The sequence below is a fragment of the Ranitomeya imitator genome, chromosome 5 (genome assembly GCF_032444005.1).
Source record: "Ranitomeya imitator isolate aRanImi1 chromosome 5, aRanImi1.pri, whole genome shotgun sequence".
Lineage (NCBI taxonomy): Eukaryota > Metazoa > Chordata > Amphibia > Anura > Dendrobatidae > Ranitomeya > Ranitomeya imitator.
This window is the reverse complement of record NC_091286.1, coordinates 229,429,249-229,453,001: the sequence shown is the minus strand read 5'-3', so window position 1 is coordinate 229,453,001 and position 23,753 is coordinate 229,429,249. Positions and strand designations below refer to the sequence as shown.

At 43.0% G+C, this 23,753-nt stretch overlaps 1 protein-coding gene across 9 annotated transcripts in view; it reads right to left on the bottom strand.

Annotated features, from left to right (window-relative positions):
- Nucleotides 1–3,635: 3,635 nt before the first annotated feature.
- Nucleotides 3,636–23,753, bottom strand: part of NHSL1 (NHS like 1) — a 265,624-nt gene continuing 245,506 nt past the window's right edge. For 5 of the 9 annotated variants that reach the window (XM_069725943.1, XM_069725944.1, XM_069725951.1 and 2 more), the window contains 4 exons: nt 20,508–20,639; nt 15,098–18,313; nt 14,762–14,888; nt 3,636–5,801 (listed from right to left, as the gene is read on the bottom strand). In XM_069725943.1, the coding sequence (XP_069582044.1) occupies nt 5,090–5,801; nt 14,762–14,888; nt 15,098–18,313; nt 20,508–20,639 (4,187 nt within the window). In that variant the 3' untranslated portion in view covers nt 3,636–5,089. The remainder of the gene's footprint in view (nt 5,802–14,761; nt 14,889–15,097; nt 18,314–20,507; nt 20,640–23,753) is intronic. The other 4 variants (XM_069725945.1, XM_069725946.1, XM_069725950.1 and 1 more) reach the window with 1 other exon arrangement.

The window sequence follows — 23,753 nt, the reverse complement described above, 5'->3', positions numbered from 1 at the left end:
ATAGAAACTGAGCAGTGGGGGCGTAGCATGTGGGGACAGTGTAAGGGCACAGCCAGGAGCGGACAGTATACCAAGGAGGGGGAGTGTAATGAGAGTACAGTATAAATACTGGGCCCTATAGGTGGACACAGTATGAGAGGACAGTGTGAAGAGGGGGCCGGTATGGAAAGGAGAGGTCAGTGTGAAGAGCGTGTACCATAAGAGGGACAGTGTGGGGGTCATATTTTGTGCAGACAATATAGTGAGGGGCAATGTTTTATACAGGAGCATTATAATGACACTTGTATCTTTAAAGGGAACCTGTCACCCCGTTTTTTCAGATTGAGATAAAAATACTGTTAAATAGGGCCTGCGCTGTGCGTTACAATAGTGTATGTTGTGTACCCCGATTCCCCACCTATGCTGCGAAATACATTACCAAAGTCGCCGTTTTCGCCTGTCAATCAGGCTGGTCAGGTCGGGTGGGCGTGGTGACATCGCTGTTTTTTCCCCAGCTTTCCGTTGGTGGCGTAGTGGTGTGCGCAGGAAAATGGCCACGGGATGCCGCGCGTGTGCAGATGGAGATCGCGGCAGCCATTTTCCTGAAGCTGAGATGCAAACTCGGCTTTGGGAAAATGGCCGCCGCGATCTCTATCTGCGCACGCGCGGCATCCCGCAGCCATTTTCCTGAAGCCCCGTGCAGCAGAGCACTCCATCTGCGCACGCGCGGCCTCAGGAAGATGGCCGCCCCCACCGATGACAAGGGTAATAGCGCAGATCGCGCGCTTTTTCTTCACCTGCGCGCAGTGGATTCGGCACATGGACATGCGCACACCACTACGCCACCAACGGAAAGCTGGGGAAGAAACAGCGATGTCACCACGCCCACCCGACCTGACCAGCCTGATTGACAGGCGAAAACGGCGACTTTGGTAATGTACTTCGCAGCATAGGTGGGGAATCAGGGTACACTACATACACTATTGTAACGCACAGCGCAGGCCCTATTTAACAGTATTTCTATCTCAATCTGAAAAAACGGGGTGACAGGTTCCCTTTAAGGGCATCATGTGGAGATTTTCTGCAAAAGAGCCGAGAAGATGGAAATCTGCAGAGACGGATGTGGATGAGAAAACTCATCATGGGGTCTGGACAAGATGAAGAAAAGAAGGAGAACGGCTCCAGAGACGACATCATCTATAAGGTACCTGGATGTAAATGTTATTTGTGATACTAACCAACTCATGTTTTTATTTATGTTAGGAGCATTAAAGGGGATGTCCAGGTTTATGATGAGTCTGCAGTCATTCTTTGTGACTACAGACTTCTAAGTTCTCACAGTGCGCACTGCACGCTGTCAGGATTCTCTCGTGCTGGCGATTTACATACATGCGGTCACATGCTGACTAGACATGTGTGGCTTCACTCAATGAAAACGAACTGAGCGAGGCCGGGCACGTCTAGTCGGAATGTGGTCAGAAGTATACAAATCACATGCTTGTGCTGACATGACTGTCCAACGGCAAGGGAGAATCCTAAAAGTGTGCAGTGCATTAGTTGTGAGAATTCAGAAGCTGCGATGTCAGGATTCAGCTCTGCAGGTTCCAGTAGTCGTCACATGGACACTTCACTCATATGTGACTTTCACACTTATGGTCCTGTGACATCGAGCTTCTCTTCTGCTTCTCTGTTTTTCACTGAACATTTAGAGCATTAGGGAGAGCGGCTCGTCGGTACATGACTAAGTGTGCAAATCGCATATGTCCTGGGGGGGGGCGCCAAAATTAATTCTTGCCCCGGGTGCCAGAAACCCTAGATACGCCTCTGCGCAAGGTAGTGCAGGCAACGGTTCCGTAACGTTCTGTTCGCTAGGTACCTGCCAGGTTCCCACGCCTGACAGGGACCCCCCTGAATCTTCTCCCTGCAACACCCCCTGCCACGGGATGTTGCCTGAATCCAACCCAGTCAGCTTCTGACTAACTTCCTATCCAACCCCTAGTTTTACCAGTGTGAGGAGTGGCCCAATAAATAAAGCCTTTTTCTCCCCCTAGTGGCCGGAGTGTGAAGTGTAATGTGTGCTGGTGATACCTGGTCAGAAGAACTCCTTAGTGCCATCAGACGTACCGCCACTCCCCTTAGCGGCAGAGCGTCGTTACTGCAACGACCAGATCTCTGGGGCGCTGCACATGTAAAAAAGACTTTACTGAAACAGAGATGCAAACACATGAGCTTCTAAGATGGCTGACAGCCAGACAGTGAATGAAGGAGAATGAGAGGTTACTGACAGAGCTACATCAGCGCTGGAGAGAGAAAGGACAAACTTTTAAAGAGGGGCAAAGCTTGTTGCATAGCAATAAAACAGCACAATATAATGACAAGGTAATACGGTGTGCATTATTCCCAAGTTGTGGGATATGACATCTATAAAGTGGAACCTTTCTTTGACAATGATTGACCAGGGAGATAGCAAAGCCCATGTGCAAGAACAACACATAAGCTTCTACATTTCTAACTGCTAATTTGATAGTGAGGTGCTAGCCACATACAATTTTATTTGTAGCCGTCCAGAAAATCCTTTATCAGTGTACCAATCCACCATTTAGGCTACATTCACAGTCAGTACTTGGTCAGTATTTTACCTCAGTATTTGTAACCAAAACAAGGAGTGGAAGAATCAGAAGAAAAGTATAATAGAAATACATCACCACTTCTGTATTTATCATCCACTCTTGGTTCTGGCTTACAAATACTGAGGTAAAAAACTGACCACTAGTGTGAACGCGGCCTGTGAGACATGGATAAAGAATGAGTGTAGCTCTACACTAGTTCTGATATCACAGCTTATAACTGACTGAAATTGACTTGTGATGTCACAGGACCTTTCCTGAGTGATTTAGGCTTATGACTAGTGATGAGCGAGTGTGCTCGAAACTCGAGTTTTCTGAGCATGCTAGTGTGATCTCCAAGTATTTTGGACATGCTTGAAGATTATGTTTGTGCCCCCGCAGCTGCATGATATGCGGCTGTTAGACAGCCTGAACACGTGCAGAGATTGCCTGTTTGTTACAGAATCCCCACATGTATTCAGGCTGTCTAGCAGCCGCAAATCATGCTGCTGCGGCCACACAAACTGTCTACGAGGAGAACACCGGCGCATGCTCGGAAATCTCGTGTAACGAGCACACTCACTCATCACTACTTATGACGTCACAGCTTACCACCTTGTATTAAATCTCAGTAACCTATCCAGAGGCAGAAACCAAAGACATAGCCCCTTGACATTTCCAACTTTCATTCCTAACTTTATTTAATGACATTGGGATGCTACCTGTATAACAACACCCTTTTTGCTCTATAGATAATTACCATTACCACTGTATGGATAAAGAAGTGATGATCTAATAGATATAAGATCTATAGACCGTAGAAAAGACCTTATTCTGCAGACTCCCTGATGCACACATGGTATGACCTAGATATACCTACATCTCATGATTGGGCATTTCCCAATTTCACTACTCTAACTGTAAAGAATCCTTTCCTATCATTATGTGATAATTACCTTTGCTTAGCAGTAAATGAATTAATAGAACATGATGGTCATTCAGATTATATTCAGGATAACTAGACACCAAAACAAATAACGACAAATTCAATATCTTTTCAGCCATGCTTTATTTGAAGCATAGTCACAGCATTGTCTTAATAAATTGAAGGCCCCTGAATGCTTACAGTATTACCAAGGAAAGGAGTCACAGCCACATTTCACGGAAGTACTAAAATAAATTAACTCGTGTTTGCTGCAGGAGGTTAGCCATAAAATCATGTAACCTCCTCCAGCAGCATAAGGGTTAACTATGCGTTCTGTTTCTCTAAAATGTTCAAAAATGTACAAATTTTAACTGTGGGTTAAAAAGTGAAGTTTTAAAAGTTCTAATATATACAAATAATATAAAAACTACACGATACATCAAAATGATGCTATAAAACAGTAAAAAACAAACTCAGTTTGTCCAAATTAGAAAACGCCTTTTTTTCCCCCCTTTCTTTTTTTTAACAAGTAAAAACTGTTTAGAAATCGTACAGGCATAATCTTATTTCAAAACTAGAAAGGAAGTAGAAATTATTCTTTGGTAACCAAAAATGTAGCAGTTTTAGATTAAAAAAGACCAGTGGTGTTCACTTGTTAAAATGTATGTCAGGTGTGAATCGAGAAAGTTTACACAAATAACTCTGTAGTGCAAGTTCTCAGTCTGAGAAAAAACGTAGTGTCGCCAAAGAAATCCAAACTGCGGCTGCACCGGGTTGCGATGGCGATAGCTGCAGCACAATGCACTGCAGTTGGTGCCAAGTAGAGGAAGGACACCCCTCCAGCATGGGCATACACCTTTAGCTGTGTGCTTTATCTCCAGGCTATATGGCTTTCTGTAACAGCCAGACAAGCCTTATCTAAGACTTCTATCCAATTCTTAAGATGCATTGTAACTTGATGGGCATGTAGTGGAAACTTCAGTGCCTTATAGTGTTGCATGAAGTTCTACATAGGAGAAACGTGGGCTTTTACCGCTGCACAGCAGCTGAAAATACACAAGACATGTGACTCAACTACAAAAGGAATACTAAAGAAAAAGAAAACAGTACCAGAAAAATCACAATTCAGCAACTTAGATGGGTTAGCATGACGGGCTGTCTACGAGCCCACCAATCGCCCTCCAGAGCAAGCCACGCCAGCAGTCCACCATGACCCATAATACCCTGTTAAGTAGATATCACTAAGCTTCATGCATCTATTGCTAGACAGCCCAAGTTACTACGTGTGCCTGGCCAATTCATTTCATTTCTCCAAAACCTTTGAAAAAGTTCTCCTCCAATCTAGGCACAGGGATGATTCTTCCTTAATAGCTTTGGTTCCAACTCTCTGCGTGTGGCAGGCACCGCATGCTCTTCAGCCCTGCCAAAGCCTACTTCCCAGAGACCGTAGTGCTAAAGCATTTACTATACAAAGACCAAGGGCATGGCAATGAGCAACATCTCTATTATGGTCATAGCTGTCTCACTGCTTCCATAGGGTTGGCTTGATACTCTTCATGAAGCTCCTTTTCTCATTGTTTTAGCTTTTTTCTTCTACAGAACCATTGTCTTTGCCTGGACTAACTTCCAAAAATCTGTTCATCAAGTCTATATGTACACTAGTACTGGAAATGTCGGCACCTAAAGAGTCATTCAGTGTAGAGGACGTTCTTTGAAACCTGTCTACACTCATTGTGCATCTCAGTGGCGCCTTGGCGTAACTGTTTTCTAGAAGATCCCCAGTTTCTCCTTCTCCTTCAGAAATGACAGTCATGGGACTGCTCTGGAGACGGCTCCGGACATTGTACTTGCTGCTGGCGGCTGAGGGAGGGGTTCTGGAACGGCTGTACCTGGGTCCACAAAGTGACATGCTTCTTGGCATCAATCCCTCGCTCTTAGCCCATTCCTCTTGTGCTTTCCTGTTCTTATTTGGAGATGCCAACGTTGGACTATCAGGCAGTTCCAGAGAAGAGTCAGAACGAGACCTGTGAAACCTAGGGTCTGTGTGCTTTAGCATTTCTGCGGCTGACATACGTGAACCGCTCTCTGACCGGCTGCCTTTTTTCAGTAGCAGAGCTTTGAAGTTGTCGCTACTTGTACTGGACTTCCGGATGCTTCTTTGGATTGCTCCTGGCTGTTTAAAGGAGCTGACATTTGGGAAACTTCCTGTTGGAGTGACCGGTGGTGAGGGTGAATGGTTTCTGCAGCGATCATCATCAGAATCTTTGCGGCCAAGAACCTTTCTTTTGGATCTATGGAGGAAGAGAATGCAATTAATATAATAGTCTCTACACATAGTTATTCAGAGAAGTTGTCACAATAATTATTTCCAAAAATATACCAGATCTACTTTAAATTGTATGTTAAAAGTGCAGCTCGACTTAGCGAGATCCGAGCATCCTGCATGTAAAATGCTGCGGGGGCAGATTTACTATTTAGAATGCCCCTGATTTCTGGCATCATTCGGTGCAGCACATATACTGGACTAGTAAAACACTTTGCAGCTTACCGGACATAGGAACCTGGCTTAACTGGAAATATTGCAGGACTTAAGATGCACCAAGTAGCAAAAAAATGGTCTAACCAAGAGGTAAATATCAGTATCTCAAGATGAACCAAATTTATAATCCAGTGTGAGCCACTGCGTTAAATTTTATGCAGCTAGTCTAATGCTAGGCTTTCTAAATTTAACCCCTTCACTACCCGATTTTTCATTTTTTTTCCTCCTCTTCTTCCAAGAGCCATAACGTTTTTATTTTTCTGGCCACATAGCCATTGATTTTTGCGGGATGAGTTGTACTTTTGAGTCACACCATTGATTTTAGCGTATAGCCGGCTATGCTACCTTGCTACCTCTAAAACTATGCTGTACTAACTACTATTATTTTTTTTCTAAAAAAAAAACAAAAAACAGATGTCGCTTACACTACAATGCAGTAAATAGTAATAACGGTCCTAGGAGCGCTGGAAATGAGACCAAAACAAGGATTTTAGTGTTGAACCACAACGCGTTTCAATGGTTAAACCGTCTTCATCAGTAACTTCCACCTGATGAAGACGGTTTAACCGTTGAAACGCGTTGTGGTTCAACACTAAAATCCTTGTTTTGGTCTCATTTCCAGCGCTCCTAGGACCGTTATTACTATTTACTGCATTTTGTATCCTCCTAGAAGGTTAACGGCTGGAGCTGCGGTGGACCTTTTGCTTTCAATTGTAACTGTGACCCTCACAGCGCTCCCTAGTGACCGCTTTCTTTTCCCTTGAATTTCATCGCTTACACTACAATGTCTGATACGCTAACTAGCTTCCTGTGCAGGAAGCCGTGCAAAAAAAAAAAAGTGCAAAAAAAGTGAGTTAAAAATTCAATTAGAAGAGGTGGGGGGAGGGGTGTACTGGAAAAGACATGGGGGGGGGGGGGGGCTGGGACAGGGGAGTTGCTGCTGCTGCTGCTGTGATCACTGATAAGTCACACAGCACAGATCGCAGGAGGATCACTTCGGAGAAGGGCGCAGCACGGGAGGCAGGAGATCGCAGGGGAGAATGGCACTGGCCACCAGTGAATCTTTTAGTCAGGTGACACAGAGGGGCTATTCAACTGCTCTGCCAAATCTGAGACAAGTGGCGTGCAGAGCGCTGATCCCTATGTTAGATTAACCCCTTTGGTGCTGATTGACCAGAAACAAAGGGGTTAGTAAGGTGGTGACGTCGCGATCACCCCATCCATTGTGACAGCTGTGATTGGTGCTGTGTGGGGGTTTTTTTCTTAAGTTTATTGACATATTGCTTTGATTGGCTGGTCAGAATTGACCAGTCAATCACAGTAATCGCCAATGCAGGGGGCGGTACAGACCCCCGGGGCGACATGCAGGGATGGTCTACTGTCAGGGACAGCAGCGTTCTGAACCCGGTCACCGAGCGATGCCGCGCAGTGACCAGAAATGTTGGCGTCGTAGATATACTGCTCTTTGTGGAAACGCACCTCCCGCAGAGCAGTATATGAACAGTGCATGTCGGGAAGGGGTTAAAGAGCATAAATGAACAGTACACACGAAAATAAGCAACTCTGTAATATATCTTACCAGAGAAATCAGATTCTTTCTCCTCCTGGACTGATCTCTCACTCTCAATTTATGGGTAAAATCTGTAAAAAGTGTTAAGTGAGTAATGATTTTCCCATTACTTTGGAGATGATAATTGGTGCTTTTAAAAATCTATGAAGAGGTGAGGTAGGAGGGAGACAGACATTCTACTGCAGGTTCTCCTGGCACTTACAGTTCTCCATAGGACTCTGTGTGCACAACTGTCATCTCGTAATTGGAAAATCTGTACTTAGAGGGGTTGTCCGGTCTGAAGCTACAAGTTTGCGGTCACTATGTGGTTGTAGACCTGTGAATCCTCACATTGCATGCACTGTACACTGTGAGAGTCCCATGCTGCCCATGCTGGGACTTCAAGTATGTGATTTGCATGACGAATCCAGGAGGAGAAAGAAGCAGATTTTGCGAATAAGATATATTACAAAGTTTCTTATTCTCGCACATACAATTTATTGAAATAAAACAATTAAAAAAATGACGGTTACTCAAAACAATAGCAATAAAAATGCCCCTGTGTTCCTAAACTATGGTAGGTTGTGTTCTTGAAATTAGTAAATATTATTATATGATCACACTTTACTGATTATTATTTTTATTAAAGAGGTTATCTGAGCATATATTCAAGAGAATAAGAGCTGATCTGCAGTTTGTATCAGCGGTCCCCACACAATGAGTGTCCAGCTCTGTTCAATGTCTGCACCTGGCCTCAGCCAGAGCTAATAACAGCTGATGGGTGGCAGTGCCGGAAATTAGACCCCAACTAATCTTAAACTGATGGTCTACCCTAGGGTGAGGTCAGCCCTTTTAAATTTCAACAATTTTAAAGAATTTTAGTAGGTAGGAGCAAACAATGTACAATATATATTACATTTTACCACTAGATGGCAGTAACACTTTAAGCTACTCTAGATGCCTACAGAACTGTCCCAACTAAAATGAAAAAAAAATGGAAAGAACATCATCTCAAAGTCTTAAGGCCCCTTCACATTAAGCGACGCTGCAGCGATACCGACAACGATCCGGATCGCTGCAGCGTCGCTGTTTGGTCGCTGGAGAGCTGTCACACAGACCGCTCTCCAGCGACCAACGATGCCGGTAACCAGGGTAAACATCGGGTAACTAAGCGCAGGGCCGCGCTTAGTAACCCGATGTTTACCCTGGTTACCATCCTAAAAGTAAAAAAAACAAACAGTACATACTTACCTAACGCTGTCTGTCCCCGGCGCTGTGCTTCTCTGCACTCCTCCTGTACTGGCTGTGAGCACAGCGGCCGGAAAGCAGAGCGGTGACGTCACCGCTCTGCTTTCCGGCTGACCGACGCTCACAGCCAGTACAGGAGGAGTGCAGAGCACAGCGCCGGGGACAGACAGCGGTAGGTAAGTATGTAGTGTTTGTTTTTCTTACTTTTAGGATGGTAACCAGGGTAAACATCGGGTTACTAAGCGCGGCCCTGCGCTTAGTTACCCGATGTTTACCCTGGTTACCAGTGAAGACATCGCTGGATCGGTGTCACACACGCCGATCCAGCGATGTCCACGGGAGATCCAGCGACGAAATAAAGTTCTGGACTTTGTTCAGCGACCAACGATGGCACAGCAGGGGCCTGATCGTTGGTCGCTGTCACACATAGCGATTTCCTTAACGATATCGTTGCAACGTCACCAAAAGCAACGATATCGTTACCGATATCGTTATGTGTGAAGGTACCTTAAAGGCCCCTGCTGGGAGATCGTTGGTCGCTGAACAAAGTCCAGAACTTTATTTCGTCGCTGGATCTCCCGTGGACATCGCTGGATCGGCGTGTGTGACACCGATCCAGCGATGTCTTCACTGGTAACCAGGGTAAACATCGGGTAACTAAGCGCAGGGCCGCGCTTAGTAACCCGATGTTTACCCTGGTTACCAGCGTAAAAGTAAAAAAAAACAAACAGCACATACTTACCTACCGCTGTCTGTCCCCGGCGCTGTGCTTCTCTGCTCTGGCTGTCAGCGTCGGTCAGCCGGAAAGCAGAGCGGTGACGTCACCGCTCTGCTTTCCGGCCGCTGTGCTCACAGTCAGTACAGGAGGAGTGCAGAGAAGCACAGCGCTGGGGACAGACAGCGGTAGGTAAGTATGTGCTGTTTGTTTTTTTTTACTTTTACGCTGGTAACCAGGGTAAACATCGGGTTACTAAGCGCGGCCCTGCGCTTAGTAACCCGATGTTTACCCTGGTTACCCGGGGACCTCGGGATCGTTGGTCGCTGGAGAGCGGTCTGTGTGACAGCTCTCCAGCGACCAAACAGCGACGCTGCAGCGATCCGGATCGTTGTTGGTATCGCTGCAGCGTCGCTTAATGTGAAGGGGCCTTAAAGTTTAGAAAGTAGTGCTGACCGAATGTGCTGGGATAAGGTGTTATAAGAGCATGCTCGGGTGCTTACCGAGGGACTTCGGCGTGCTCGAATAATATGTTGGAGTTCCCGCGGCTGCATGTCTCATGGCTGTTCCGACACCCGTAACACATGTAGGGGTTGTCTATCAAACAGGTAATCCCCGCAAATGTTGTGGCTGCTGCGGGGACTCGAACATATTATTCGATTAGTCATTTGGTTAGCACAAGAGCATGCTCAGATAATACCTTATTGGAGCACATTCGCTCATCACTATTAGAAAGGCATCCTCTCTATAGTAATAGACAATTGGGTAGTATAAAATAAACAAGATTCTTTCAAGATATTAAAGATCTCAAGATTTCACAATACAAATTACATGTATATCATGTTCTTAAACCTGATAAGGCTGGTGTACTTTGAAAATTTATGTAAGTATAGAAGTATAGCAATTTGTTGAAAATTTCCATGCCAACATCAAAATTAGTTTGTTATGAGTCCTACCCTAGGTGAAGAAAAAGTCACATAGCTACCTCAAAAGAAATTTGGTGTCCAAATACTTATAAATGTACACAAATATATAAATGGGTACATACATACAAATACATATATATATTTATATTGTGTGTGTGTGTGAAGACATGTGTATGTATGTGCTCCGTGTGTACTTGTGTATGTGCTTTGTGCATACACGTGTGTGCTATGTGTAATATATATATATATATATATATATATATATATATATATATATATATATATATATATATATTGTCTAAGGGTCACTTCCATCTTTCTGTCTGTCCTTCTGTCTGTCACGGATATTCATTGGTCGCGGCCTCTGTCTGTCATGGAATCCAAGTCGCTGATTGGTCGTGGCAAAACGCCCACGACCAGTCCCACGACCAATCAGTGACGACCGCAGTATGGCAGCAACATGGCCACTCCTTCCTCCCCGCAGTCAGTGCCCGCTCCATAATCCCCTCCAGTCAGCGCTCACACAGGGTTAATGGCAGCGCTAATGGACTGCGTTATACTACGTGGGCTGGGCAATATACTACATGGCTGGGCAATATACTACGTGGCCTGTGCAATATACTATGGGGCTGGGCAATATACTACATGGCTGGGCAAAATATTAGGTGGCTGGGCAATATACTACGTGACTGGGCAATATACTACGTGGCTGGGCAATATAATACGTGGCTGGGCAATATACTACGTGACTGGCCAATATACTACGTGACTGGGCAATATACTACATGGCTGGGCAATATACTACGTGACTGGCCAATATACTACGTGGCTCTGTGCTGTATACTCCATCGCTGTGCAATATACTACGTGACTGGCCAATATACTACGTGACTGGGTAATATACTACGTGGACATGCATATTCTAGAATACCCGATGCTTTAGAATTGGGCCACCATCTAGTATATATATATATATATTTGTCTATGGGGTACTTCCGTCTGTCTGCAACTTCCGTAACGTAAATCCCGCGTCTCTGATTGGTCTCGCCAGCTGCCTGTCATGGCTGCCGCGACCAATCAGCGACGGGCACAGTCCGATTAGTCCCTCCCTACTCCCCTGCAGTCAGTGCCCAGCACCCGCATACTCCCCTCCGGTCACCGCTCACACAGGGTTAATGCCAGCGGTGACGGACCGCGTTATGCCGTGGGTAACGCACTCCGCTACCGCTGCTATTAACCCTGTGTGTCCCCAACTTTTTACTATTGCTGCTGCCTATGCAGCATCAAGAGTAAAAATATGTAATGTTAAAAATAATAAAAAAACAAAAAGCCTGCTATACTCACCCTCCGTAGTATGCCGAGCCGCGCGCGGCCTCCGCCATCTTCCGTGCCCAGAGATGCATTGCGAAATTACCCAGAAAACTTAGCGGTCTCGCGAGACTGCTAAGTGATCTGGGTAATTTCGCAATGCATCCTGGGAACGGAAGATGGCGGCAGCCACGCGCGCATTGCCAGCGCTTCACTGGATTGGATCCCGGCGGGTGAGTATATAACTATTTTTTTTTTTTTATTTAATTTTTTTTTTTTTTTTTTTTAACAGGGATATGGTACCCACCCTGCTATATACTACGTGGGCTGTGTAATATACCGCGTGGCTGCTATATACTACTTGGCCAGTGTTAGATGTTATGTGGGCTGTGTTATATACTGCGTGGGCTGTGCTATACATTACGTGGCCAGTGTTATATACTGCGTGGGCTGTGTAATATACCGGGTGGCTGCTATATACGACCTGGCCAGTGTTGTATACTGCGTGGGCTGTGCTATATATTACGTGGGCAGTGTTATATACTGTGTGGGCTGTGTTATATACTACGTCGCCTGTGTTATATACTGCGTGGCTGCTATATACTGCGTGGCCTGTGTTATATAGTACATGGGCTATGTTATATACAGTTTGGGCTGTGTTATATACTGCGTGGCTACTGTTCTATATTGCATGGCCTGTATTAACGCATCGGGTATTCTACAATATGTATGCATGTTTGTATATAGCAGCCACATAGTATATAGCACAGGCCACGTAGTATTTGTCTGCTCCCATGGCTCCTATATACTACGTGGCCTGTGCTATATACTATGTGGCTGCTATATACACACATAATACATATTCTAGAACACCCGATGCGATAGATAGATAGATAGATAGATAGATAGATAGATAGATAGATAGATAATCTACTATATAATTGTCTAAGGGTCACTTCCGTCTGTCTGTCCTTCTGTCTGTCACGGTTATTCATTCGCTGATTGGTCTCGGCAGCTGCCTGTCATGGCTGCCGCGACCAATCAGCGACGGGCACAGTCCGGAAGAAAATGGCCTCTCCTTACTCCCCGCAGTCAGTGCCTGTCGCCCGCATAGTCCCCTCCGGTCACCGCTAACACAGGGTTAATGCCGGCGGTAACGGACAGCGTTATGCCGCGGGTAACGCACTCCGTTACCGCCGCTATTAACCCTATGTGTCCCCAACTTTTTACTATTGATGCTGCGTATGCAGCATCAATAGTAAAACGATCTAATGTTAAAAATAATAATAATAATAATAATAAAAATAATAATAAAAAAAAAACCTTATTCTCACCTTCCGCCTTCGCGTCGTCTCCTCGGCACTGCAAGCGGCAGGTTCCGCTTCCAAAGATGCTATGGGAGAAGGACCTTCCATGACGTCACGGTCATGTGACCGCAACGTCACGGTCATGTGACCGCGACGTCATGGAAGGTCCTGCGCTCATACCAATCCTGGGACCGGACACCGCACACAAGCGACGGAACTACAACGGGTTCTTCGGATGGTGAGTATGTTTCTTTTTTATTTTTTAACCTGTTACATACGTGACTGGGCAATATACGACGTGTCTGTGCTGTATACTACGTGACTGGGCAATATACTACGTGGTTGGGCAATATACTACGTCGACATGCATATTCTAGAATACCCGATGCGTTAGAATCGGGCCACCATCTAGTATATATATATATATATATATATATATATATATATATATATATATATATATATATATATATATATATATATATATATATATATATATATATATATATATATACACACACACACATAGTAAATGAGCGCTGTGCAACGTTCTCCCTGACCCTACATGGAACTGCACATTTAACATACAGATATATGTATTTCATCAGACTTAAGCAGATTAAAATACCATTCGCCATCTTTGATCTGCGCCATCTGAATCGACATGTAATATCTTTCACAGTGAAAACATTAATGAGATTAATGAGAGGTAATGTTCTCCGAATGTATAGCTATTAGGGGGATACAAGGCCACAATGTTGTAACATAAGGGGGGTTTTAATGATGTTGGAATGAATTAGACAGTAATCCAACACTGGTCGTACACAGAGATACGTGGCTCCTGGGTACGGTTCTACTTGCCAAGTCCTGCCATGCTTGCCATGAGGCACTGGCGTTGAGGCTCTGTTTCCAACTGCGTTATAGCGTAGATGGGATATTGAAAAGGTGGGGGGGGTTATTGAAGGAGGGGTATATTAGTAGATAAAAAATGAGAAAAAGAGAGATGTCCAATGAATATTTTTACATCCTGCTCACACTATGCACAAAACATTATCCAGTGAGGGAAAATTAATAGTAAATGTAATTAGAATTTATAGAAAGCGACACAATAAAGTATGTGGCTGTCAACTACAGCAAAGTTTTTTTTTTTTTTTAAATAGTCATGAATTCATAATAAATTATCTATAAAGTCAACACATTCAAGTAGTAATTATATTTATAGATGATGTATTTGATCCAAGCCCTACATATTGTGTATAATAGACAATATATGCGGTATTAACAATATCTGAATAGGGGATTTAAAACTTTTTTGGGGGAAAATTGGTATCTATTTTAAATTAAATTTCCAAAGTTAAATGAATCTGATCTATTTCTGCTATACAAAAATAAAATCATGGACACTTATGGTGGAAAACACTTACTCAACCTTCTCTACAAACAAGAAAACTTTAGATAATACGTCAAACTTTTCCATTTGTAAATTAGCATTTTGTGTAATATATTAAAAGCTAGCACGAGATCATACAGAAGCAATTTGACAAAATGACATAAAAGCAAAAGGGACAGGACATAACTGGATTTTGCTGTCTCGCAAAAAGAAATTAGGTAACGAAAACAGTTAACTGAAAATGAAAATAAAGCATAAAAAAAACCTACCGATGGATGGCTGCAAACAGGTCCTCTGTGGTCCTGGGTCTTGTTGGAGTTGCTCCATCTCCTTTACCATCCATGGAATCAGTACGAGGAAGAGGTGAACTCGCATCTTGTGTCTCAAATACGTCGCCTACGTTACAATAATGCAAACAGAAAACTGTTACCGAGAAACTTAGATAAAAGTCTGGAGTAAAAAACATTAACAAAAAAAAAAGTTTAAACTTTGTGGGCCGCAGTGATACATTGTAAATCTATGGATACGCAAGAGAAAGTTAAAGTTAACGGCAAGTAGGTTATCATGGAAAGGTTTATTTAGAGAGATAAAAGGACTTTTCTTACCAGGTTCTTCCTCCTGTGATGTATTTTGGTCACAGTTGTCTCTCTCTGTCTTGTGATCTGCCATATGAACCTCTTCAGACATTGTGGCCCAAAAGTCTTGTTTCTGGGAATCTGTAGTTTCCAAAACTGGGGATTGTCTGAAAATTGTATTAACTTTTTCAACTTTGCAAGGGGACAAGCTAGCTTCCCTTGCTTGGCAAGCCACAGCAGCAGCTTCTTCTGAATTGTTCTCATCAGCTATACGATCATGTACCTTCTTGCAATGGTCGCTTACAGAATCCCTTTCGGAAGGCTTTGGTATGCCTTTCACATTTTCATTGACTTGAGCTATTTTTTCTGCTGCCAAATCAAGCTGCGGAGGTGGAACGATAAGGAACAATTTGGGCTTCTTTGAAACAGGAGGAGGCTTCTTGTTGGGAGATGCATTTGGTGTACTTTGGAAAGTACTTGGTTTCTCTTCTGGAGATGACATTTCGGACAAAACCGTTTTGTCTCCATTGTAGGCTGAATTCTGATATTCTTCTTCTCTGCGTTCTAGGCTTGTTGTTTCACCACTTGTAAATCTATCTGAACAGATTTGAGAATCGGAGAATTGTAGCTGCTCGCTTGGCAAGTGGAAATTTTTATTTTTTTTAACGCTTACGCTTAATCTGGAATCTAGAGAAGCAGATGGCTCTAACGAAGGCCGTGAAAATAAGGGTGACGTCTCATCGTGACGTTTGGGATGTAGCACCTGTTCAGCTATTTTTTCGCTCTCCAGTTGTGATGATTTCTTAACAGACCTTAACTGTATCATGTGCAGTGCTTGGGCAGTAACAAGAGGAGGGCCTGGTCTTATCAGATCTAGTCTGTTCAAAATCCCACCCTCCTGTTTTCCTTGTGTTGAGGGGACAATTCTATTTTTCAGTGCTTTTGTGTTAAGAGGTGGGGGAATTAGAGGAGCTTTAGAGTGAAGGATAGGAAAGGGAGGAGGGGGTGGAGGACATGTCATAGGTGCCCAATTATTCATTTTAGGACGTGAAACCCAAAGATTGTCCTCAGTCAACTGAAGTATAGCAGCCTCTGGAGGTGGAGGTGGAAAATGTGGAGATGGTGACATAAAAGCGTGATCATCCACATTCATTACAGGTGGAGGAGGTGGGTCAGGTGTAAGGGGAGGAGTTGGAGAAGATGGCATGACTACGTTACTTTTTTTAACGGTCTGCTGTACAGAATCTGATGTGTTCGAGGAAAGAGACGTGGATGAAGAAGAAATGGAAACAGAAGAGATGAGAGATGATCTTCTTTCAGGCACTTTAGGTTTTGGTTTGCTTTTCCCACCTCCTGGTGACATGTTTCTCAATAACAGCGGTACAGGCGTCAGATTGGTTGGTGTGTTTGATTGGCTAGAATACCCACTAGATGGTGATGTCACTCTGCAAGCCTTTTCTGGAGACGCATTGCTCTGCTTGGCAAGTTCCGTATGTATCTGCTGACTGACGGCTCTTGCACTGTAATCATTAGCCGATTTATTAGGCGAGTGAGATATAGATTTTGGTTGCTCGTCTATGTAGTAGCTCCAGTGATCTGCATACTCAGACTTTATACTGCTTGTGTCACTCTGAGAGGGTGTAACTGGACAAATAGAGTACATATTGGGAGCGGTGGCAGACATGCTACTACTGCTTGCACTTACTGTACTTTGGCTGCGAGAGCGCAATACCCAGGGATCCTCGTAGTCACTGCATGGGCTCTGAGATGGTGAGCCACTACTTTTACTCTTCAAGTTTAGCTGCAGAGACTGCTGGAGAGTAGCAATCAGCTTTTCGTTAAGTACTTGTCCATTTGATTGGAGATTTTTCTTATTGGGGCGTCTAAGAGAATCAGTTCTAGAAGGAGGAGGAGGTGCCTTTTTAGATTTTCTCAACGATATGCTGCGCGTTAGTGATTTATCGCTATAACTTGACCTTTCATCCATGTTTAGAGCCTCTTTCGCATGAACAATATTAATGGCACTGTTTTGTAGGTCCTGAATGCCATTGTGATAGTTCTCATTCCCTGGATCTATCCCAGAATCCATGTGCATTGAAGTATAATAACCATCATGGTCTATAGAGTAGAGAGAGCTGGAGTCTGCTTTTCTGTCCGAACTACAGGTGCTCATGTTACTCACAGGTGAGCCAGAGAGGGCAGATGAAGCTTTCCTTAAAGGAGCACAACTATCATTGTCCCTAATTTCAGATGACCACTGGTCAGTGCTATTAATGCTGCTGGTTGCGCTTCCATTTCTTTGCCGGCCATCAGAGTAGCTTGAATCGCTGCGGGTATCACTGTCCTGTGAGGGACTATTAAAGGCATCATTCACTGTGTAAGACATGGGTTGGGAACAATTTTTCTTGTTGTTTATATTGTTCAGGGATGCTGCGGGGTCACTCAGGGAAATAATTGTTATGGCACCAGGGGAGAGTGTATCAGAAGTTTGAGAGTGGCGGGCAGAACTGCTTTCATTCCAGTTGCCACTTGAGGAGTGGTGATCATCTCTAAGATTGACATGATCCCTGCGGACACTTTTCTTATGGGAAGATGAGCAGTGGGATATCCCTTTGCTTTCCAGATGTCCAGTGCTCTGTGAGGTATGAATGGTAATAACTTCTGAAGAAGATGACAACATGGCATTAGGGATGATACTTGTCGAATATGCAGCATGAGGAGACACTACACATGCTGGATTAGAGAACATTTCCCTTTCAGAGCCCCGGACTTCTTGCGACTTTGGCCTCTGTAGTGTGCCAGTTCTAGGATTATTCCTCAGATGAACTACACTTTGATCAACCTGTATTTTGTTTAGTTGTCGTGGCAATGTAATGTAGGAGTCTTCCATATGGCTGGAACCATCAAGCTTTTGCTCAAGAGATTGTATAGACACCCTTGCCCCTGTTCTTGGCAAGCTTCGGAAATTCAAGTCACCATTCATTCGTGGAGTGTATCCAACAGGGTCACTAAGCGAAGACATGTTTCCAGATGAATTAGACATCAAAGCTGCTATGCCTTGCCCTTTCTGGGCTCTGATTCTTCGGACTGAAGGGGGCACTATCTTTATCTCATCAGTCTGGCAGCTGAAGTCCCTGGTTTCCGACCTTTGTGAAGGAGAGCGGCATGGTTCTATATCATCCAGTGCATTGTAATTCTCTGGTATGTGCATTGAATGTCCTCGGAAACCTATCTGCCCGACACTTGCTGTTGGATCAAAATATAAAATAGTTAGGCCACTTATGACAGCAAGTTTATATGTTATCTTAAGACATGCACTTATAAGTTTACCTGTTATTTAATTGAACTGTGTACTTAGTGATATTTACCTGTAATGCTAAATTATGTAAAAATAGTTAGATCTCTTTGAGATGGCCAAAAAAATGGCATTAAAAATTCTGCTGATTTGCTTTCTGGAAAGTGTAGACTTTATATCGGGCACTTTGTAATAGACTTGTATATAACATCTAAATATTCCAATATGCAAGGCAGCAGACAATATTGATCTTGGTTAAGCTATTTTATGTCTGTCTGTCTACCAGATCTATCTAGTTCTAAGTAACAACCAGGACAATTGTGAAGATAGCTATCGATAACAGACAATTTCTTCTCAAGATACGCACATTTAGTGATAGGGAAAAAATCTTCCAAATCTACTCCAAATTACAGTAATATATGAGAAGAGAAGGATGTATACATAGCTCAATAGTGAACCAACAATTTTCTAACACGAAATCACAAATACAGGGTATACCGAGACAAAAATATAAAATAATTCCACCTTGAGAGGTTAATTGCAGGACAACTGCATGTGAGGACACTTTCCATATTTTCACTGGTAAGTACAAGTAGACTTCTTTTTTTGATGTTTTGATATATTGAAGCCAATGCTTATAGGTTTTGAATGGTGGGATTTAGGTCCTGAAACCCAAACCGATTCCTTCAAAGAAAGGGATAAAAGGACTCAGCCTGTCTTTGACCTCAAGCAGAACAGAGGGTCCAGGTTCTTCAAAAGACCAAACAGTGGTGCTCACCAGTTTCACTTACCTTCTTTATTCACATCACCATCTTTACAAACATGTGGCAGGAGACAACACAAGAACACTGTGGGAATGGCAGTTTGGCATACTCCTATGGTTCTACAGGCCTCACAAAAGTCTATGGTTTCATACACCATTTTGCTAGTGCTTAAAGAGGATCTGGCACTTGCTTAAAACAACCGAGTGAAATACTTTGGAAAAATCCCTGAGCTCCCTCGATTCTGGTGCTTTTTCCCTTTTCGTGCTGCGCTGCTCCATTGCAGAAATATTCACATTTGATGCTTTTGGAGCCCAGTATGTGAAATCTCTTCTTTGGGGGCTTGAGCTTCTGCTTTCATCCCTCCCAGGCACTGAAAATCACAGCTTTGCATCTGATTTTGTAGAAGCTGCCAAGTGGTGATTGGCAGTTCCTGTAAGGGAGGGGGAAACAGCAACCCCACCTCCAGAAAAGATTGAGGAAACGCCCAGTTGAACTACAAGCAGAGATGTCACATACTGTGCTCCAAAAGCATAAAATGTGAATATGTCTGCAATAGAGTGACACAGCTCAAAACAGAAAAGAGTGGCTGAATCAGAGCAGCACATGCATTTCTACAAGATAGTTAACTCCATTTCTCTAAGCAAGTTCCAGGTGTCTAAAGATTAGCTAAGCTTTTCTGCCCTTCCTCTAGACAATCCATTGAGGGACTCAGGACCCCATATATCAAAACTTACAAGTAGCAACTTCAACATATAAAAACTTTTGTTTTGAAAAAGTTTAGATAGAGGGGCGAATTGAGGTTTTTGTTTTTTTTCAGACTACTCCTTACAGAACCTATAGTGACTCAATTACCAGAGGATAGAAAATGATTTTTTTTTTTCGAGGGGGGGGGTTGTTGCTATAAACTACGGCTGTACACACAAAACAGCAACAACCACCTCATGCTCAGCACATGCAGATAATTACAGAATCACGCCACTGTGAGAATACATTGATAACGCCCACACGGAGTCCGGGTGCTTGCCATGCCAAGTATATGGTATGTGCTACATTCAGAAGTACACAGAGCAGAGGTAACGCAGCACGAGAGCGGACGGTTGCGGTGGCATTCAGGGCGCTATTAGTTGTAGCGGAGTACAGAATTATTATAGTGACTCAGGTTCTGTACAGTGGAGAAGAACAGTTGTAAGTACTTTAGGGGTTGTAGGATTTTAGTGCAAGTGGTTAGTAGATTCCCTTTAACCAGAACGGTCACCTTGTCGTCCTTCGTCAGGCTCTCAGACTGTATTGTTTGATGGGTGGCAGAAGATGTAATTAAGCTGGTAGTGGTGAGCAATGAGGGTGATGGCTGCTGGTGGAATACAGTTCTGATGAGCCATACCTAGCTCCTTTTGTATGTTGTCTGGGACGCCCGTTATAGTCTTTCTCCTTTTGACTTTCTTCGGACGTCTTACCACAGTGTCAGTATGAATAAGAGACCGCCGGAAGATGGCTTGGCGGTCGAAATTCTCCCCTGATATAGAGTAGTAGAACAAGCAAGGCAACATTAATTCCAAGCACGCTAACATCATGCATCTGTTACCCCTAAATTATCGAGGCAATAACGCAGAAGGTATTAATGGATGATGTTAGTAGAAGTATTACAGCAGGAGTGCATACAACGCACCTCATGTCACAATAAGGTTCCCAAATATAGTTTGACAATTACCGGTATATGTCTAAGCTTCTGAACAATAATGGATGCATATGTCAAACACGACAGCCGGGCCAAAAAACAAGGTTTTTCGATATTAGGGACGATTGTCAAAAATAGGAACATAGATGATAAAAAAATAGCAAGTAATAAAAATCCCTTTCATACATTGTGGCTTAAATATACATGGTTTTAAAATGCCCCCCAAAAAACTACATTCGCTACATTTAACTTTTTTTTTTTACTTAAAAAAAAGAAAAAAAAAAGCAATTTATTTATAGCTCTAAATGCATACATGCATTTAGAGCTATAAATAAATTGCTTTTTTTTTTTCTTTTTTTTTAAAGATTTAATGAAAATATTTGCACTGCTTGCTTTCCATAGCTATTGTGTTGTTCTGTCTGTTGCTGGCTACAGAATGAGTTAACTGAGAATCTGTCAGGCTATGTGCACACTTTGCGGATTTGGCTGCGGATTCGCAGCCGTTTTCCATCAGGTATCCGCTGTGCACATGCTGCGGAAAATACCGTGCGGAAACGCTGCGTTGTATTTTCCGCAGCATGTCAATTCTTTGTGCGGATTCCGCAGCAGTTTACACCTGTTCCTCAATAGGAATCCACAGGTGTAAAACCGCAGGCGAAATCCACACAAAAACCGCTGGAATTCCGCAGGTAAAACGCAGTGCATTTTACCTGCGGATTTTGCAATAACAGTGCGGAAAAATCGGCACATGAATCCGCAACGTGTGCACATAGCCTCAGTCAGCCAGCTAGTTTATAAGTGCTTAATCTCTTTTTTTCCCCAGCTGGTTTATGACCACAGACAAACTTACAGGAAATGTGCCAGAAAACGAAAAGTCTGTAAAAGCCAAAGAGCTCTAAGCTTTTAATAAAAAACAATTTTAAAAAAAATATATTTTTGCCTCCAAATACATAAATTTGAGTATTATATAAAAATGTCCCCGTTTGAACTGTGTTTTTTTTCCCTGTAGGGTTTCTAAATTGGAGCCTAAAAAAGGTCCATGTAAAAAAAAAATGCAGTTGCATTTCTAATTGCAGAATGATTTCTATACACACAAAAAAAGCATAAAAAAACAGATTCAAATTTGCAACAAAAACACATGAAAAAAAAAGAGGTAAAATGTATACAAAATGCTAAAAAAAAAAACCTCAGGCTTCAGGCTGCTATGATGTATTTGGTTTGGGCCAAAAGGTGGCTTCTCATACAGCAAATATTCAAGAAAAATTGTTTTCTTCAACTTTTTTTTTTTTAACTCTACAGGCATTTTCAGCACCCACCTTCTTCATTTTAAGGCCTTATTCAGACATGCATTTTTCACATCCACATTTTCCACAGATAGACCATGTACCCGTAAGTCTATAATGCTGTTCCCATATCTTTTTTTTCTTTTGCGGCCCGAGCTTTTCATTACAGTCACTCGTGGATCAAATTCGTCAATGTGCATTAGTTCCTGAAACTCGCAGGCCGCACATAAATGTCACTGGAAATGGGTATTAGCAGTATGGACGGACCGGCCGTGGTCAGCGCGAAACAGCCTCCTGTATGCCGGACAGGACACACGGATGTGTGAATGCAGCCTTAATCGTTTTTTGAAGACTTCTGGTAATCGCCATTTGAAGAACACATTTTTTAACCCCATAATTTACGAGTCTAATAGAACCTTATTGTGACATTGGGGTCTTAAGAGCAAATAATGGACCCGACATAACAGTGACCACTTCAGGCACAAACGTCCCACTGAGAAAACGCATACAGAGCTTCGGGGCATGTTCACACGTCCTACAAACTTCAATCCTTTCAGAATATAATCTGTTCAGCGGGTGCATGGATTCCAGATTACGGAACAGTCGCAGAAATGCCAGCAACAAATCGCTGGTGTGAACAAGCCCTTAATCCTCATGCATTTCCTATTACAGCCCCTTCATTAAACACAGCTATCGCCATGCCTTTTTAATGAAGTATATACAAAACATGCAGCGAGTTCCGTCCAGCGCCATCACAGCCACGTGCATACAACCTGAACTCAAATGGGTTAATTGCCCAATAACGGGCTTCATCTTGGTGGGCGCACTAAGCCAACGGGTAGTTTGTGTTTAACAAATATATGGATTACAGTTCTTCTGATGAACCTGTATCGTTTTATTAAGGTGTTCCTTTAACTCCTTGGCATAAGACAGCCTAAGGAAATATGAGTAGTGCTAAATCTCACCATGGGTATACGCTCATTATTACATTGTCACTTGGGAGACCTGCACATGTCGCGGGCTAGGACTCATCTCGTTACCTTGTCCACCTTTCCCCATGTAAGGTGCATTTTAATATGTCTAAGGTGCCACAGGGGGCAGATGGCACATTCTTCGGCACATTCGGGCTTTGTGTCAGCAGGCCGGAGGTCTTCCAGCATGACCATGCTCGCAGCACCACAATTATCATGCAGCACAACTCCCACCCTCCCCCAATAATCCAACCACTCCCCATTGCCCAGGCCATTGTATTGTTTTGTAAGGGAAAATGAATGAACCTGCATTCAGATCTCTGGAAGTGCAAACCTCATGGAAATGTGCCTAGCATGTTTAATTCTGCTGAACGGTGACTGGCAAGAAGATTCTTTCTATGCTATGCAGGTTTAGTGCATAAAACTATATATTCAATATTATATATATATATATACATATATATATATATATATATATATATATATATATATATATGTATATATATATATATATATATATATATATCAACTATTGCTGACATAATGGTAGGTTATAGGGATATTCCATATTTCAAGTTTGTCCTTCAGTCTATTCTATATGTTGGATAAACAGAAAATCCTGAAACCTATAAAAAAAACTCTTTAGTTTTAATGATGTCATTCCTATCAGTGATATTGGTATAAGAAATGGTACAAGG